Source organism: Peromyscus maniculatus, chromosome 23 (genome assembly GCF_049852395.1).
Source record: "Peromyscus maniculatus bairdii isolate BWxNUB_F1_BW_parent chromosome 23, HU_Pman_BW_mat_3.1, whole genome shotgun sequence".
Lineage (NCBI taxonomy): Eukaryota > Metazoa > Chordata > Mammalia > Rodentia > Cricetidae > Peromyscus > Peromyscus maniculatus.
Window position 1 is genome coordinate 21740791 of NC_134874.1, and position 16208 is coordinate 21756998.

A 16208-nucleotide genomic window follows, 5' to 3' on the forward strand; every position below is an offset into this window, starting at 1 on the left:
TCTCCTAGGACCTGAGTTCTGATCCCAGCCTGCTCATTGAGCAGCTTAAAGAACCTGAACTCCAGCTCTAGGGGATCTGATGCCCTCTTCTGGCTTCCAAGGGTACTGCACATCCACAAAGCGGCACGAAATCCTGACTGACATCAGCGTCCTCATTTTGTCTGTCTCCTTTTCTTTGTGTCAGAGTCCTGGTTGATTCTACATAGGCATGTTTGTCCCGTGAGTTATCTGCCTAAACATATCCAAGTCCCCTCACCATTGAAAGCAAAAAGATGACTGAGACATCTGTCCACTTTTGACAATGTCCTCTTTCGGGCGCTCCTCACGGTGTTCAGTTATTGTTCTAAGTCTGCAAGTCTTCTTAGATTCTAGCAACAGCAGATCTCACAAATAGACACCCACCCACAAACCCTGGGAGTGATTGTCCATGATGGTGAGGCCACAGCCGGAGCAGGATTGTAATCCTTGTCTTAAGCTGAAAGGATTTCTTTGGACCACCTTACAGAGTCAAAACCAAGACAGCCCACACCTTGACTGGGCTGCTTCGTTATGCATAGCCCTGCTCTTCTACCCCAATTCATCTGCTTAAACCTCAAGTTCATGTCAGTTTTCAAATGAACTTGGAGGTACCAGGACTCCTTCACCGTTTCCTCTTCCCAGTGTGGCCATGTTGATTAAACCTCTGATTTTCTCTCTACGTGGTTTACCCGAACAGGAGACAAAGCCTGTTGGAGCTGCTGAGAGGCACAGGGCTTTTCCTGAAGGAGCCTCCCTCAACAGAGGTCACAGTCAGTCACCCAGTGACTGAGGTGTGTTGCATCTGGCTAGCTGGGAAGGGCCTCTGGAAGAGCCTGTTTCCAGCTGTGTCCTGGTGCAGAGGTGATGATACCATCATGGTGAGGTCATCTAGAGTGGCAGGTATGGATTCTTTTTCTCTGTCTGGTCCAAAGAATGAGAAAGCAGGAAAGGCAAGGACTCAGCAGTCAGCCACGTTTTATTGAAGTCACACGCACAGCAAAAGACAGACTCCCCACCAGGGAAGAAGGGAGTCAGAAATTCAGCCTAAAGGAGGACTGGAGTCTTTTAGTGATACAGGACGGCTCTCCATCCCCTTATATCTGATTGGTCAATTTAAATAAACAGGAGGGAGCTGATAGACCCATAACATCATGAAAGCCGTGGCATGTCTGGGCAGGTCTAAGTGAGGACCCTGCTTGTGGGGAGGGGCTAGGGGGTGGGTGTGGGAGTGCTGGCTTTTGCTCTTGGTGAAGCGCCTGCTCTGTTTGCCATCTTGTTGTCTACCTATAGGGCTTCTCTGCCAACCTGTCAGGAGGCGCTGTCACTCATTTATCTCAATGGTTCCTATTTGGGGTTTTCTTTTTTTTTTTTTTTCTCCGTGGTTTTTATTTTTTCCTTGTAAGTGGATTTTTTTGCCCCTCTTGCAACCCAAGATGGACTCAAATATGCTACCTATCCAAGGCTGGCCCTGACTCCTGTCACCACCTCCCAAGTACTGGGATTAGAGTATGAATCACCATGCCCAACTCTATCATTATTGTTATTATATTATTATTATTTTATTATTATTATTATTATTAGATACAAGAGTTGAATTCTCAGAAATCCTTCTGTCTAAGCCTCCCAAGTCGCTGCGATTAAAAATGTGAGCCACCAAGCCTGAGTTGTTGTTTTTTTTTCTTCTTCAGGTTCCTGTGTGAGTCCACGCCTAGCACAGCAGCCATGCCCTTGTGTTCCAGAAGGGCCAGCCACGATGTTGCAGGGCTCGATTTCCATCTTCTCCACCGCCTGTATCTTCGGCCCTCCTCGACATATCCTCAGAGACACCCTGCCCAGGCCTCTCTCTACTATGGAGCAAACCAGCTAGAACTGGATGGGTGCTTGCCCAGGACGCACAAGGCGGGTGAAGATGAAGCAGCCTGGAGCTTCGCGCCCGCTAATGAGAGAGCCAATGAAAACCCGGCCGAGGCGCTGCCCCTATGAGCGAGCTTCCTGCCAATCAGGGGCGGAGCCACCGAGGGCACAGCCAATAGCAGGAAGCAACTGCGTGGTTGGTCCTTGCGGTGGCCGCGCCCCGGACCGGCGCTGTCGTTGAGCATCGGGAGTGCAGAGCGCGTGCCCATTAGTTATTTGGCCCATAAGAGTGGGGCCGATGGGCAAGCCGGCTGCCAGCCGTCACTCCGGCTCAGGGCCCGAACGTGTTTCCTCTATGGCTGGACCAGACCTTTAACAATCAGGGCGGGGCTAAATCGCACTCTACCAATAGCAGGAGGCGGCCGGGTCAGGCCAGAGATGCTCCCCGCGTTGTGATCGCTGAGGAAATGCAGTCCGCGTAAAGAAACCGCTGCCCTAGGTAAGCGGCCTGGACCAAGGGAGGTAGCGCTCCCGTTAGTCAGCGAGCCAATCAGAGTGGAACAAGCCAAGCCGTCGACCAACAGCCACCCCGCCTCGAGGCCAAACGAATCTCTCCTCTGATTGGGCGATGTCCTTGCCAATCACAGCGGGAGCCACGAAATCTCGGCCAATAGCAAGAAGCGCCCGGTTCCGATTTGCGGCGCCGGGTCCACGCGGCGGTTGCGATCGAGGTCGGCGCTCGGTGATCACCTCCCCTTAAGCCAAACCCCTGGAGCAGGCCGGCGTCGCGCGCGCGCGCTTGTCAGTCAGAGAGCCAATCAGAGTCGGGCAAGCCCGTGGCCACTGCGGCTGCAGGCCGACCTGTTTCCTCTGTGATTGGGCGAGCCTCCTGGCAATCAGGGCGGAGCCAGCGAAGGCTCGGCCAATAGCAGGAGGCGGCCAGGTCAGCAGCCCTGCGACTAGCTGTAGGCGCGGTGGTCGTTAGGCTGTTTGGGAGGCTGCACCCACGACACCCTACCTGCGCGCAGGCCCTCGGCGTCTGGCGCCCGCCCGCGGCCCATCTCGTCATGTCAGGCCCCGCTTGGCTTTAGTTCTCCAGGCCTCCGCCCACCCGCCTACCCGAAGCCGCGCCCACCGCCCAGAGCCAGAGGGATGGTGGTAGTCACCGGGCGGGAGCCAGACAGCCGTCACTCGGACGGTGCCATGTCCAGCTCCGAAGCCGAAGACGACTTCCTGGAGCCGGCCACTCCTACGGCCACGCAGGCGGGGCACGGGCTGCCCCTGCTGCCCCAGGAGGTACCTGGACCGAGCGATGGGGGGGAAGGGAGGACGTGATGGGAGAGACCGGTGCCTTGTAGAACTGACCTTGGGAGGTGAGCCTCCCCCAAGGAGCTATCCACCCCTGATGCTTCTCCTGCACTAGGTGTGTCCTCCCTGCCCGGGGTCACCTGCACCACTCCTTCCCGTTCTCTGTAGCCAGCAGGATGTTCGATTCCATCCCTGTATCCTATCTCACCTTTCATCCACTAGAGGAGGACTCCGGACTCCTCAGCACATAACATGCTCCATACAATCCAAAAGGAGGCCCTGGGTTGCCCAGGTGTATTCGCCAGCTGTCTAGAGAGTGGTGGAAAAAGCTGTGTTCAGATAAACGGTATGGTGCCTTGGTATGGTTTAGGAAAAGGACACACCCGAGCGGGCCGACCACTCCCATCCAGTTGCTTTCCTGCAGTGAACAACCGTCCTTACCACATGGGGCAAATAATTTCATTTGCTAGATGGATAGAAATGAGTGGTTGAGCATTTGGGGCAAAGAAAACAGCATGAACGAGGACATAAAGGTGATAAATTCGGGAAACAGGAGGCTTGAACTCTAGAGCAGAGATGGTGGGATCGGGGTCCTCGATCGTCTGTTGCTGTACTGTGGCACACTGTGGCTTCATTAGCAGTCCTTCATGTGTGTGACACTTTGCACCTGAAATGACCCTCGAGATTAAACAGGAAGATGAATACAGAAGTGGAGACCCATCAGACAGAGTTGTCTGAAGGGGCTGGCTGTGTGAGACTCTCAGGCAGTAGTTGCTGTAGAATACTTTGTGTTAGGGGTCAGAAGCCCCGAATTGCCAGCATCGTGGGAAACTTGTGAAAATCAGCAAAATTCTAGACATAACTCTGCAGTCGGGGAAAAGAGCCAATAGAGACACAGTGGTGCTATTGTGTGTGTGTGTGTGTGTGCGCGCGCGCGCGCGCGCGCGCGTGTGTGTGCACTGTCATTGGGCAAAAGATGTGGTTTGAGGGAAAAGGCACACAGATCACAGACTGCAGACCAGGTGCTCACTCCCAGCTTCCTATGAATCACATCCCTCCATACAGTATCTAGAACTCTGTTCAGTTTTTTTGTTTCACATATGGTACCAAGAAGTGGATTAGTATGAACTGCCTCTAAAAAAGAACTCCAGAAGTGCAAAGCATCGTACTAAAATGAGATCTGATTGACATGTACCGAGAATGGGTTTAGGGTTTCTGGAGAAAAGCAGAAGGTGTTTTGCACTGTAAGAGTTGAATTTGCTGGGCGTGGTGAGTTCAAGGCCAGCCTGGTGTGAATAGTGAGTTCCAGGACAGCCAAGGCTATAAAGACAGACTCTTTGTCTCAAAAACAGAGTTGAGTTCTTACTTAGAATTGTGAATCCTGCCTGTTTCATTATTTGATTTTGTGAAATTTAGTTTTTACTGTAAGGCGGGTCTTAGGTAAATAAGCTTTATTTCGTCATTTGTACCGTTTTTGTTTTTTTGTTTTTTTCCTATGAGACAGGGCCTCTCTATGTAGCTCTGATTAGCCTATCTCACTATGCAGAACCAGGCTGGCCTCAGAGAGATTATCCAGCCTCTGCCTCCCAAGTGCTGGGATCAGAGGTGTGCTCCACCATGCCCAGCTCTGTCCTTTGTGGTTTTTTAAAGCAAAGGATTTGTGAAGACGGGGAAAGGATTGTTTAGATACATATATACACTTTATACTTCCACCATAGCTTGAGTGATGTTATAACATTGAAAAAGACATAAAATTGATGCTGGGATAAAATTTTAGTCGATTTGGAGGCAGTTTGTGGGAAAGTTAGACCTGGAGACAGTTCTTTCATATATAGTTTGGAAAAAATAGAGCACGGAAAGATTTTTTTTTCTTTTTAATTCTCGAGCATTTTAAGAAGGGGCCCTCGTGAGGGTCCCAAGGCTGACCTTTGCCCTCATTGTCCTGTCCTCACTTAGCCCTTGCCACCAGAACCTTAGTTGACTTGGAGACTAAGCAGTCACTACAGACCGAGCAGGAGAGGGGTGGAGTGAGGTGGATCCTGAGGATTGGGGGTGCTGAGGGCGAAGTTCCACGGTAGAGCTCCAGCATAGCATATGTGAAGTCTCTGGATAAAAAGAAAAGATTGAGGACTGAATGCCTCGATGCATTCAAAAACAGCTCTTGGTCTCTGTTCACGGCTGGCCAGCACACACCATCTTTGTGTCTGTGGGATGCCTGGCATCTAGTAAAATGGGTTCCCAGGGAAGTGATTGCCATTGTATCGTTCTAGTTGGCATGTCGTGAAGGCACGATGGAGGAATATGTACATAATTCTGTCTTGGGGACAGGAAAAGGATGACAGAGCAGTAGCGGTCACAGAAACTCAGGGAATAAACCAATACTGCTAACTCCTCCGGTGCCTTGGTGTAAGTTAGACAAGGGCACACACCTGGGTTCACAGGCGACGCTCATCCAGGTGCTTACACAGTCAACAACCTGTACCACCGCATTTGGCAATTTCATTTGCTAGCTGGACAGGAGGAGGCCGGTAAGAGCGTTGGTGGCCAAGGAGACAGCATGAATAAGGACGTAGAGATGCTGAGTTCAGGAAGGAGATGTAGAGATGCTGAGCAGAGGTTGTGGGGTTGGGCTGAAGGGAGACCTGATCTAAGAGCTATCAGGCGGGACGAGCAGGACTTGGTGGTTGATGCTCAAGGAAAGAGGACAGAAAGATGGTGTTCAGATGGTCCCTGAGACTGAATAACTAAGTGAACGGTGCGACATTAATCAGACCTAGGCAGACAGCCATGGAGGAGCCCCGCTCTCGTTACCTTGGCCAGTCTGAAAGCTGCGGTGGTCTCTTTCCAGTTTCCTGAGGTCGTCCCCCTTAACATTGGAGGGGCTCACTTTACCACACGCCTGTCTACCCTGCGGCGCTATGAAGACACCATGCTGGCTGCCATGTTCAGCGGGCGACATTACATCCCCACAGACTCCGAGGGCCGGTACTTCATTGACCGAGATGGCACACACTTCGGGTATGTCTCTTCCTTTACCATCAGCTCCATAGTCCTAGCAAGCCGGTAGCCTGGGATTCCGTCTTGGGTGTTGGCGTGTTCCAGGGTACCAGAGGAGATATCCTGGGGTGGAATTTAATAAATGTTCTTATTGACTTGCATTAAAATGCTTAGTTGCTTTGCCAGAGGAGTTGGAGATAGCAAGAGAAAAACAAAATTCTTTTTTTTGGTTTTTCGAGACAGGGTTTCTCTGTGTAGCTTTGCGCCTTTCCTGGAGCTCACTTGGTAGTCCAGGCTGGCCTTGAACTCACAGAGATCCGCCTGCCTCTGCCTCCCGAGTGCTGGAATTAAAGGCATGCGCCACCAACGCCTGGCCGCGGTTTTGTTTTTTTTTTTCAAGATTTATTTTTGGGTGTGTCTCACTTGTATGTGGATACCCTTAGAGGCCGCAGTAGGATGTTGGCTCCCCTAGAAGTGGAGTCACAAGCAGTTGTGAGCTGCCGTTGTGGGTGCCGAGAGCTGCCCTTGGGTCCTCTGGAAGAACAGCCAGTGCCCTTAACCGCTGAGCCATCCTTCCAGCCGCCAATTTCCTTGTTGATATGAGAAATGATTGTTGCTGTGTTGTTGGTTTTTTCTTCTACTCTTTGGTCTTTGGCTCTTTTGGGGGGCCTGCTACCTAGCTCCCAAATAAACCACACAATGAGGCTTATTCTTACTTAAGTGCCTGGTCTTAGCTTGGCTTGTTTCTTGCCAGCTTTTCTTAACTTTAAGTTATCTACCTTTTGCCTCTGGTTTTTTTCCTTTTCTTACTTCTGTACATCTTTCTTTCACTCTTACTCTGTGGCTGACCCCTGGCATCCTCCTCTCCTTGTTCTCTTGCTCTTTCTTCTTTTTCCCAGATTTCTCCTTCTGTTTATTCTCTCTGACCGCCAGCCCCACCTATCCTTTTCCTGCCTCGCTATTGGCTGTTCAGCTCTTTATTAGACCATCGGGTGTTTTAGACAGGCAAGTCACACAGCTTCACAGAGTTAAACAAACGCAACATAAAAGAATGCAACACATCATTGCCTCATTAGACAGCATAAACAAATATAACACATCTTAAAATAATATTCTACAACATAGATGTCTGGTGGGCTTGTCGGTGAGGGTTAAATAAAGAGCCTGCGTGTGGCCCCAGCTAGGTCACATCTTCAGAGCACATGGCTGTATTCCTCTGTTCCTTCAGTCTTAACTGTGGAGATGACGGGAGGATTGGCATGACCTTGAACTGTTGGCCGGGGAAGCAGAACCTCTTCAACTGCTCTATACATCTTTGTGTTGACCTTCAAGTAAGGTTGGCCTACAAGGGTCATTTTTGTCCTCAGAAAGGAGCCTCTGGCCAAATAATTTGTTTTTCAGTGTCTGCTTTTCCCCAGTGGGCTCTCAGCTGCCTCTGATGGTGAGAAAACAAAGTGTCACACCACTCTGTAACTATAAAAAGATTTTTGTTTGCAGGCCATTTGGGGAGGAAAGTGCTGGCCCCAGCTGGCAGCTCTTAGCGGGGCCTTGCCCAGGGCTCTGTTTGTCAGCGCTCAGAAGGGTTTATTGAAGATCCCAGAGGACTGAATTCAAGGGGGTGGGGGTGGCTAGAGGGATGGCTCAGAGGTGAAGAGTGTGGACTGCTCCTGCAGACGACCTGAGTTCAAGTCCCAGCCCCTGCGTCAGGTCGCTCTCCGTAGATTGTAACTTCGGTTCCAGGGGATCTGGCACTTTTGCCCTCCACCGTGTGCCTGTCCTCTGTGCACATATCCACACACTTGAAACCAAACAGTGAACTCAAGATCTTTAAGACGGCTGTAGGGAGGGAGAACAGGATCCAAATCAAGGCTTATATATGCCCGTGCCCTGTTGGCCTTGGCTAGAAAGTGGCAAAACTGTAGCAGAAAGCAGGATGTAGTGGCGTTCGTGCTTGGGATGCTGGAGGTCTCCCGGCAGTAGATGGAGTTTTCCAAAGATTCAGAGTGTGAGGTCAGGGCGTTAGGAAGGGAACACACATGTCTGCTGCTGTAGCTCATGCATCGACACTGCCGTCCTGGGGGCTGCTAGGGCTTCTGGAGAAGTCCCTCCTTGTGTACACAGGACTTTGGTTTGACTGCTTCTCATGAAGTCAGGTCCATTGCGGTTGTAGGCTCGGAGCCAGGTGTGTCTGGACCTGAGCCTTTGCCGGCTGTGGCTCTTTCAACAAGTGTTTTCCATAACCTCTCAGGCCCCAGGGGCCTCATTTATAGACCGGAACTAAGAACCTGCCCTATAATGTCATTAAAAGAACCAAATGGGTGGCACATGATTAGTTGCTAACGCAGATTAATACTTAGTGTTAAGTCAGGTGGTGACACACGCCTTTAATCCCAGCACTCGGGAGGCAGAGGCAGGCAGATCTCTGAGTTTGAGGCCAGCCTGGGCTACAGAGTGAGATCCAGGACAGCCAGGGCTATACAGAGAAACCCTGTCTCGAGAAACAAAATAACAAAAATAAAACCAAAAATAGTGTTAGCTCTTGTTGCATTATAGTTTAGATTAATTATTGACGTAACAGATTGATCTGGGGGTTTACTCACTGTCTTCTCATAACTACTGACAATAGGTCTGAGTATTATTACTCTCAGCACTAACTAAAGAATCTGAAGAAGATTAGAAGGACTGAATATTCTGGGTGGTGGTGCATGATTTTAATCCCAGCACTTGGGAGGCAGAGACAGGCAGATCTCTGTGAGTTTGAGGCCAGCCTGGTCTACAGAGAGAGTTCCAGGACAGCCAGGATAGTTACACAGAGGAACTCCATCTCAAAAAACCAACAAAGAAAAAAAGAACTGACCATGTACTTTAAGAAACTAAATATGGCTTTACTTAGTTGTGAAACCAGTTAGTTTCCGAGTTGTTTGGTATTTTGTCTTCTCCACATAGCTACAGAATACTACTACTGGTAAGGATGTGAGACAAGTAGAATTTTGTTGTTGTTAATACTGGATGTGTAAAGCTACAATTATTGTATTATACATGCATTTATGTTATGATTGAACTTTTTTTTTGTTGTTTTTGAGAAAGAGTTTCTCTGTGTAGCCCTGGCTGTCCTGGAACTCACTCTGTAGATCAGGCTGGCCTCGAACTCACAGAGATCCGCTTGCCTCTGCCTCCCGAGTGCTGGGATTAAAGGTGTGAACCACCACTGCCCAGTGAGGTAATGTTCTTACTTTCTTTCATTTTATAGGTGACGACACCAAGGCACACAAAGGTCATGTGTTATACAGCTGGCAGTGTGGCCCCCATTCTGCTCTAGCCACCTTGGCACCCCGCCCGCAAGCCCTGTGGTCCTTATCTCCTTCTCACCCTTTCTCCTCACAGAGATGTGCTGAACTTCCTGCGGTCGGGGGACCTGCCACCCCGGGAGCACGTGCGGGCTGTACACAAAGAGGCCCAGTACTATGCCATCGGGCCCCTCTTGGAGCAGCTGGAGAACATGCAGCCTCTGAAGGGCGAGAAGGTGCGCCAGGCCTTTCTGGGGCTCATGCCCTATTACAAAGGTGAGAGGTCAGCTGCCCTGCACAGTTGGGAAAAAGGGGTGGCAGAGGCTTCGTTCAGATCCTAGGCCTTTCCCAACAGTGCCTAGGTCCAGCGTGCATCCAGGTTAGGAGGAAACCTTCCCCTCTTTCAGTGACACTGGGGCTTTTCAAGTTGGGCAGGACATCACACACACACACACACACACACACACACACACACACACATACACACACACCCGCCACAGTCTTCCCAGGACTGCCAGCAGATCCAATTTCAAGAGGATTGCCCTCACCCTGTTTGGGTTTCCTAGCTTTGGAAAGCAACTGGGCCTTGTTGAAGTGTGCCCTTCCTGGGAGTCCATGGAGTCCCCTTGTGAAATCAGCCTCTTCCCCTCTGCCTCCTGTCACTGGGTATATGTCCCTGTTGTGTGTGTGTGTGTGTGTGTGTGTGTGTGTGTGTGTGTGTGTGTGTAAGCATATATGTGTGTGTGTCTGTGTCTGTATGTAAGTGTGTGTGTGTGTGTGTAAGCATGTGCGTGTAAGCATGTGTGTGTCTCTGTGTAAGCATGTGTGTAAGCATGTGTGTGTGAGCATGTGTGTGTCTCTCTGTGTGTGTAAGCATGTGTGTAAGCATGTGTGTGTAAGCATGTGTCTGTGTGTGTAAGCATGTGTCTGTGTGTGTAAGCATGTGTCTGTGTGTGTAAGCATGTGTGTGTGAGCATGTGTGTGTCTGTGTGTGTAAGCATGTGTGTGTGTGTGTGTCTGTGTGTCTGTGTGTGTGTGTCTCTGTCCCCTCTATTCCCCCTCTGTCCACTGATGGCTGTTGTCAAACCCTGCAGACCATTTGGAGCGGATCGTGGAGATTGCCCGGCTGCGCGCAGTCCAGCGCAAGGCCCGCTTTGCCAAGCTCAAAGTCTGTGTCTTCAAGGAAGAGATGCCCATCACCCCCTACGAGTGTCCGCTCCTCAACTCCCTGCGCTTTGAGCGGAGCGAGAGTGACGGACAGCTCTTTGAGCACCACTGTGAAGTGGACGTGTCTTTCGGGCCCTGGGAGGCAGTGGCTGATGTGTACGACCTGTTGCACTGTCTGGTCACGGACCTGTCAGCCCAGGGCCTCACAGTGGACCACCAGTGCATCGGGGTGTGCGACAAGCACCTGGTCAACCACTACTACTGCAAACGCCCCATCTATGAGTTCAAAATCACATGGTGGTGAGCAGGCCTGCTAGGCAAGGGTCCCATGAAGGAGGCTGTCCGTCCATCCTCTGGGGTGGCTCCGGGAGTCGGATCCCCAGAGGAGCTGCTGACTGTCCCAGAACCTGCCGAGGTGAGGACAGCGTGCCGAGGCACAGATGCAGAGGCTCGGGGGCTGCTGCCGTCTGTCTCCCTGGCTCCGCCACCTCGGGGACTCAGTCTGCTCTCACCCGGTCTTTTCCCCGAGGCATGGCGGCGGCGGCGGCCGCGGCGGCGTCTTTGCTGGAGGCCATGGGACCTAGTGAGGACGTCACTGGGAGTCCAGAGAGGTTCGATACCTTCTTGACACCGTGCAGGAGCGCTTCTGCCCACATCAGAGCCGTGTCCCTGAAGGAGGTGTCGCCACTTTCTCACCCCGCCCCAACATTCCTGTGCTCGGGGTGCTGGTCGGAATAAGGAGTGGGGTAGGGGATCTACCCAAGTATCACCCTGTAGCCCTGGCCAAAGAAGAGAGAGTCCCTTCCCTCCCAGTGTGCTCCTTGCTCCTCCGGTGCCTGAAGCACCTTGTGTTAGATGTGGAAAGATACATCCTGTGCTCCCAGAACATGCCTGTCACCTTCTCTTTGAGATTAACCACCGCTGCCAAAGCCATGTACCAGTTGGGCCTTAGAAAAAACAAAACAAAAACAATGTTTACAGCCCTGCCCTGGGGCTTTGGCTTTACCTTCCTTGCAGAGTCATCCTCTCACAGGACTGACGATTCCCCAAGTCAGGCAGACACGGAGTCTAGATCTCTTGACATGTAGCATCCCTGTCGGGGGGGCCGAGAACACGGCCGGCTGCCAAGTCTTGTGTTAGGATCCAGTGTGGTGGACCGCCGGAAGGGGCAGCCTCTTTCTTTGGTATTGTTTCTTCAGGGTCGGGGCCGAGGAACGTAAGTCCTGGGTTGGAGGCGCAGCCATCCTGGGGGCTGAGGGTGATGGAAGTAGACTTACGTGTTCTACTTCCTGTTTCAGAAAGAGAAAACAGTCCCCAAGAATTTCTTTCTCTTCAGTCAGGGTGCAACACGGATCCCCTAAAGAGAGAGTCGTGTAGCTCTCCTCGGAGAGCATTGCATGTCCAGGCTGCACAGGGAGTAATCATGGGTGTCCTTGACCATTCCTGGGTAGGATTTTCTTTTTAATTCAACATTTTCTTTAATGTAAGGAGTTAAGGGCAGCACCACCAATATCAGTCCTGTAGGATCAGAGTGGTCCAGTGAGGCACTCGGGGGTTAAGAGCATCCATGTGCTTCCGAGAACTAGAAGGCCAAGGCCTGGGCACTGAGCTAAATTCCTGCGCGCAGGTGGAGGGCAGTGGCTTCCCCGGGCCCTGGCAGAAACACATGGCTTTGAATTTGTGCTTCACTCGGAGTGTAACAGAGGTAGAGACTGAGGTCCCAGAGGGAGAGAGTAGCAGTCATCTTCCAGGACACCTGCTCTCTCTGTTCTCCTCAGCAAATAATAGTATCTTCTGGGGTGCTGATGCCCCTGCTTGGCGCTTAGCCCAACACCATGGCTCTGGCCTTGTCGTAGCAAAGAAGTTCTTTATTTAAATAGATTTTATTTCTGTTTTTTGGACAGGGTCTCATGTAGCCCAGGTTGGCCTCAGATTAGCTGTATAGCTAAGGATGGCCTTATATTCTTGACCTTCCTGCCTCTACCCCCCTCCCCAGTGCTCTGGGGGTACAGGCATGTCCCACCACACCTGGCTCTGTCCTTTCTTTTTTAATGCTAGTGACGCATACTGTTGAGGATGGTGTCCATATGAGTAGAGAGCCGACAGGTAAGCCTGGGGCTGTTAGGAACTGGGCCTGGGACTCTTTCCGTTCCTTTGATGCTTGGAAATTTAGAGCCCACAAATATAAGACAGAAAACTGCTCTGCTCAAAAACCAGGCCCAGGCTGCTTGCTTAAGGTCCCAAGGATTCTGGGTAAGGACATTGTGACTTGCTGGAGACACTTTTTCCGTCCCCTCTTTTATTCTCAGGATGACATGTTCTGTGTCATTGTGACAAGAATGCTCCAGGCCACTGGAACAGGCCGAGGAGGGACACTCCATAACCAGCCCAGAGTCCCCTCCCCTCCCCCTCCCCTTTCAATTCCTTTTTTTTTTTTTTTTTTTTTTAAATAGTTGACTTGATATTTGCAATATTAGGGCAGACCACGTGATGAATCTTGTGTGTGTGTATGTGTGTTTTTTAATAACAAAAACCTTTGCATTTTTAAGCCAGTGACTTCTGTACTTTCTTGCAGCACAGAAACTTTTCTTTGTACTAAAAAATATATTTATTATAATCACACTTCTTCCTTGACTAGTGAAATAGAAATATGGAATATAAAATAAAGCAATATATATTGGGATCTGGGATGTGGTTTCATGATAGAACACCTACCTACTATGCACAAGGCCCTGGGTTCCCTCCCCAGCACCACTAAAAAACCCCCACCAAAAACAAAAACCAATATCATGTCAGAGTGTATCTTTGCTGTATGGGCCTCTACGATCACTTTCTACTCACCTCTCTTGGGGCTTTTCTTAAATGGAATAAAAGAATTCATCAGCCTGTTTGGGCCTCTCTAATGAGAAGCTGAAACCATTCTGAAATGTGCTATTGTATGTGGCGGCTGAGGATGGCTTCCAAATAAAAGGGGTCATATCTGTGGAAACTGTCTGTCTGTCTGTCTGATCCCTTTCCAGTTGCAATTGCACAGGCTGAGACCAAAATACTTGTAAGGAAGGTTTGTCCTTGATCTGCAGGAAGTACATCCTTAACATCCTTTGTGTGTCATGTCAATCAATGGCTCTCATCTGGTTGGAGTCCGACCAGTCATTGCTGAATCAGCCCCAAGTGCCTGCCCTAGAGTTTCCCTCCTGCTTCACTTCGGGCATCTTTTCTCCGGGGTAACATGCTCACTGGTTGGGAAGATGTAAGGTTTCATAGCACCACATGGTACAACTTCAGCCACAGTGGAAAGCAATACAATTAGAGTCACAGCCGAGAAGACTGAGGGAGAGCCACATTGAAACAACATCCCAAGGTGTGTGTGTGTGTGTGTGTGTGTGTGTGTGTGTGTGTGTGTGTGTGTGTGTGCGCGCGCGCGCGCGCGCGCGCGCGCGCGCTGGGGGAGGGGGAAGACTTCACTGTTATCACGGTTACTGATGTAATAGAGGAACCATCACCACCCACAGCCTACCTCTGTGTGTTCGCCTGGCTGCCCAGTACTTCCTTCGTTGAAAGCCAACAGTCCTCAGGAACCTCCTATTCTTTTCTCTCGGGCTTTAGGCTAATTGCGAACCAACAGCCTGAGCTCTGTGTCCCAGGCTGATCAAGTTCCGAGTGCTCCCTGGAGTACTAACACATACCTCCAATACAGAGCAAGCTGGGTGGCGGGGGAGGGGATGGTTGTGCGATGCTGGGCTGAGTCTTAAGACAAACATCGCCCCAAACACTTTTACAAAGCATTTTGGTCCTAGGAAGAATCTCAAGTGTCCTGCATATTTTTAAACCGTGTTTGATCGTAATGTAAATAGTTAAGCTCTCTTGGACTTCTGCACATGCTGTTGCCTGGAGCGGATGCCCATCCCATAACTCTTAAGGGAGCCTTCCCTTATCTGAAGGTAGGATGTTGGGAACTGGGATGGGAGAGAGATATTTTTGGAATTCTGGGGAAAATATATATGTACTGGGGAGAGTTAGATTGGGAATGGAAATGTGGGAACAGATTGGGCGTGGGAACAGGCACGTACTTCTGAGTGTGGGAGGTCAGCTGGGCCCAATGTCTTCATTTGCATAATTTTGGTCTTGTGTTCAATAACATCGCTGTCTGGGACTACTCTTGCATATATAGCCTCAGTTCCCTTGGATGACATTAAAATCAAGGACTACAACCCGGGTGATGTGCCTTTCTTCACTGACTTAGGTCATCCCTCCTTTGCTGGCAAATGTCTCTTGACCACTGCTTTAGATCTGGGACCTGGGGATGCCACAATAAAATAATAAATAATAACCTAGCTCTCCCTGGAGACCAGCGCTGGACTTCTGGGCTAGCTTGAAGTTGAGGGGAAGTCACCCTGAGAATGCCCCTATGGAAGCTCAGACAGGAGCGTGCCCACCCCGGCACAAGAAGTCACTAACAACAACAACAAATCCCTCTGTCCAATCACCACTTCTTTTTCAAGGGAGAAACAGTGGCTCTAATTAGCATGTATGAGCCTCAGTGTTTAAGATCAAGACCCCTGAAGAAATGAATGGAATTTGTTTTTTTCCCCTGAAAGCAGAGTGTGACACCTCCCTGGCTAACCTCATCCAGACACGCCTTGGAGTCACTTCCTGTATTGACCACACAGATGAATTCTGAAGTGCCCAGGGCCGCACAGCTGTCTAGTACAATTGTTCTCAACCTGGGGGGTTGTGACCCCTTGGGGATCCTGTATCACATCTTGGCATTACAACTCCTAACAGTAACAGAATTGGTTATGAAGTAGCAATGAACGTTTTTATGGTTGGGGGTCACCACAACATGAGGAACTGTATTAAAGGGTTGCAGCATTAGGAAGGTTGAGAACCACGGGTCTAGTTGCTCCCCTTACATCTCTGATTTGTCCGACTGTTAACGAAAGTTGTGCCTCATCCGTGCTGAGTGTTGTCCCTGGCCCACTGACAATATAACACCTTAGCCATTGGAGGTGAGCCTCCAGGTCAACCCAAACAGCAGAGCCAGGGTTCAGGTGCGAGCAGAGACCGCCCTCCCTCGTGCAGATCAATAGCGACCTCCAAGGCTCTGGGCATTACCCTGCCTAACAGTGGAAATTTGAAAAGCACATCCGAGAGCTTCCTTAAGCCAGGCACCCACAGTCTCAGCTACTTAGGAAGCTGAGGTAGGAGGATTACACCCAAGAGATCAGGTGCTAGCGTGCTCCAATGATTTTTGCTTTTTTTTTCTTTTTTTAAATAAAGATGATGGGGCTTATTACAGAATTGAGGCACATTCAAGGGTGAGAGTGAGTAATGACCAAAGGGACCATTGCAGGGGAAAACAGAATGGCTAGAGACAAATGTCGGATTTCTGTCAGGTGCTGTGGGATGTCTTTCTGTGCACTGTGAATATTTTTGCGAGGATTGGTTGATAAATAAAGCTGCATTGGCCTACGGCAAGGCAGCTTAGAGGCAGGCAGGAAATCCAAGCAGATATCCAGAGAGAAGAAAGGAGAGGAGAGAGAGAGAGATGCCAGCCACCGCCCAAGGAGATGCAAG

General features: G+C 50.3%; 1 protein-coding gene across 1 annotated transcript; it reads left to right on the plus strand.

Annotated features, from left to right (window-relative positions):
* The first annotated feature begins 2071 nt into the window (after window positions 1-2071).
* Kctd7 (potassium channel tetramerization domain containing 7) lies at window positions 2072-13620 on the plus strand. Its single transcript, XM_006971349.4, has 4 exons — window positions 2072-3168; window positions 6029-6198; window positions 9562-9740; window positions 10559-13620. Exons 1-4 carry the CDS (start codon window positions 3025-3027, stop codon window positions 10933-10935), a joined length of 870 nt encoding a protein of 289 aa, XP_006971411.1. The 5' UTR covers window positions 2072-3024; the 3' UTR covers window positions 10936-13620.
* Window positions 13621-16208: the final 2588 nt, after the last annotated feature.

What these genes read in the sequence shown, in the direction of transcription:
- Kctd7 (XM_006971349.4), top strand. Translation starts at nt 3,025, where the DNA reads ATGGTGGTAGTCACCGGGCGGGAGCCAGACAGCCGTCACTCGGACGGT. An exon ending in TGCCCCTGCTGCCCCAGGAG is followed by an intron (nt 3,169 to 6,028) that starts GTACCTGGACCG and finishes GTCTCTTTCCAG; the next exon opens with TTTCCTGAGGTCGTCCCCCT. An exon ending in GCTCATGCCCTATTACAAAG is followed by an intron (nt 9,741 to 10,558) that starts GTGAGAGGTCAG and finishes CAAACCCTGCAG; the next exon opens with ACCATTTGGAGCGGATCGTG.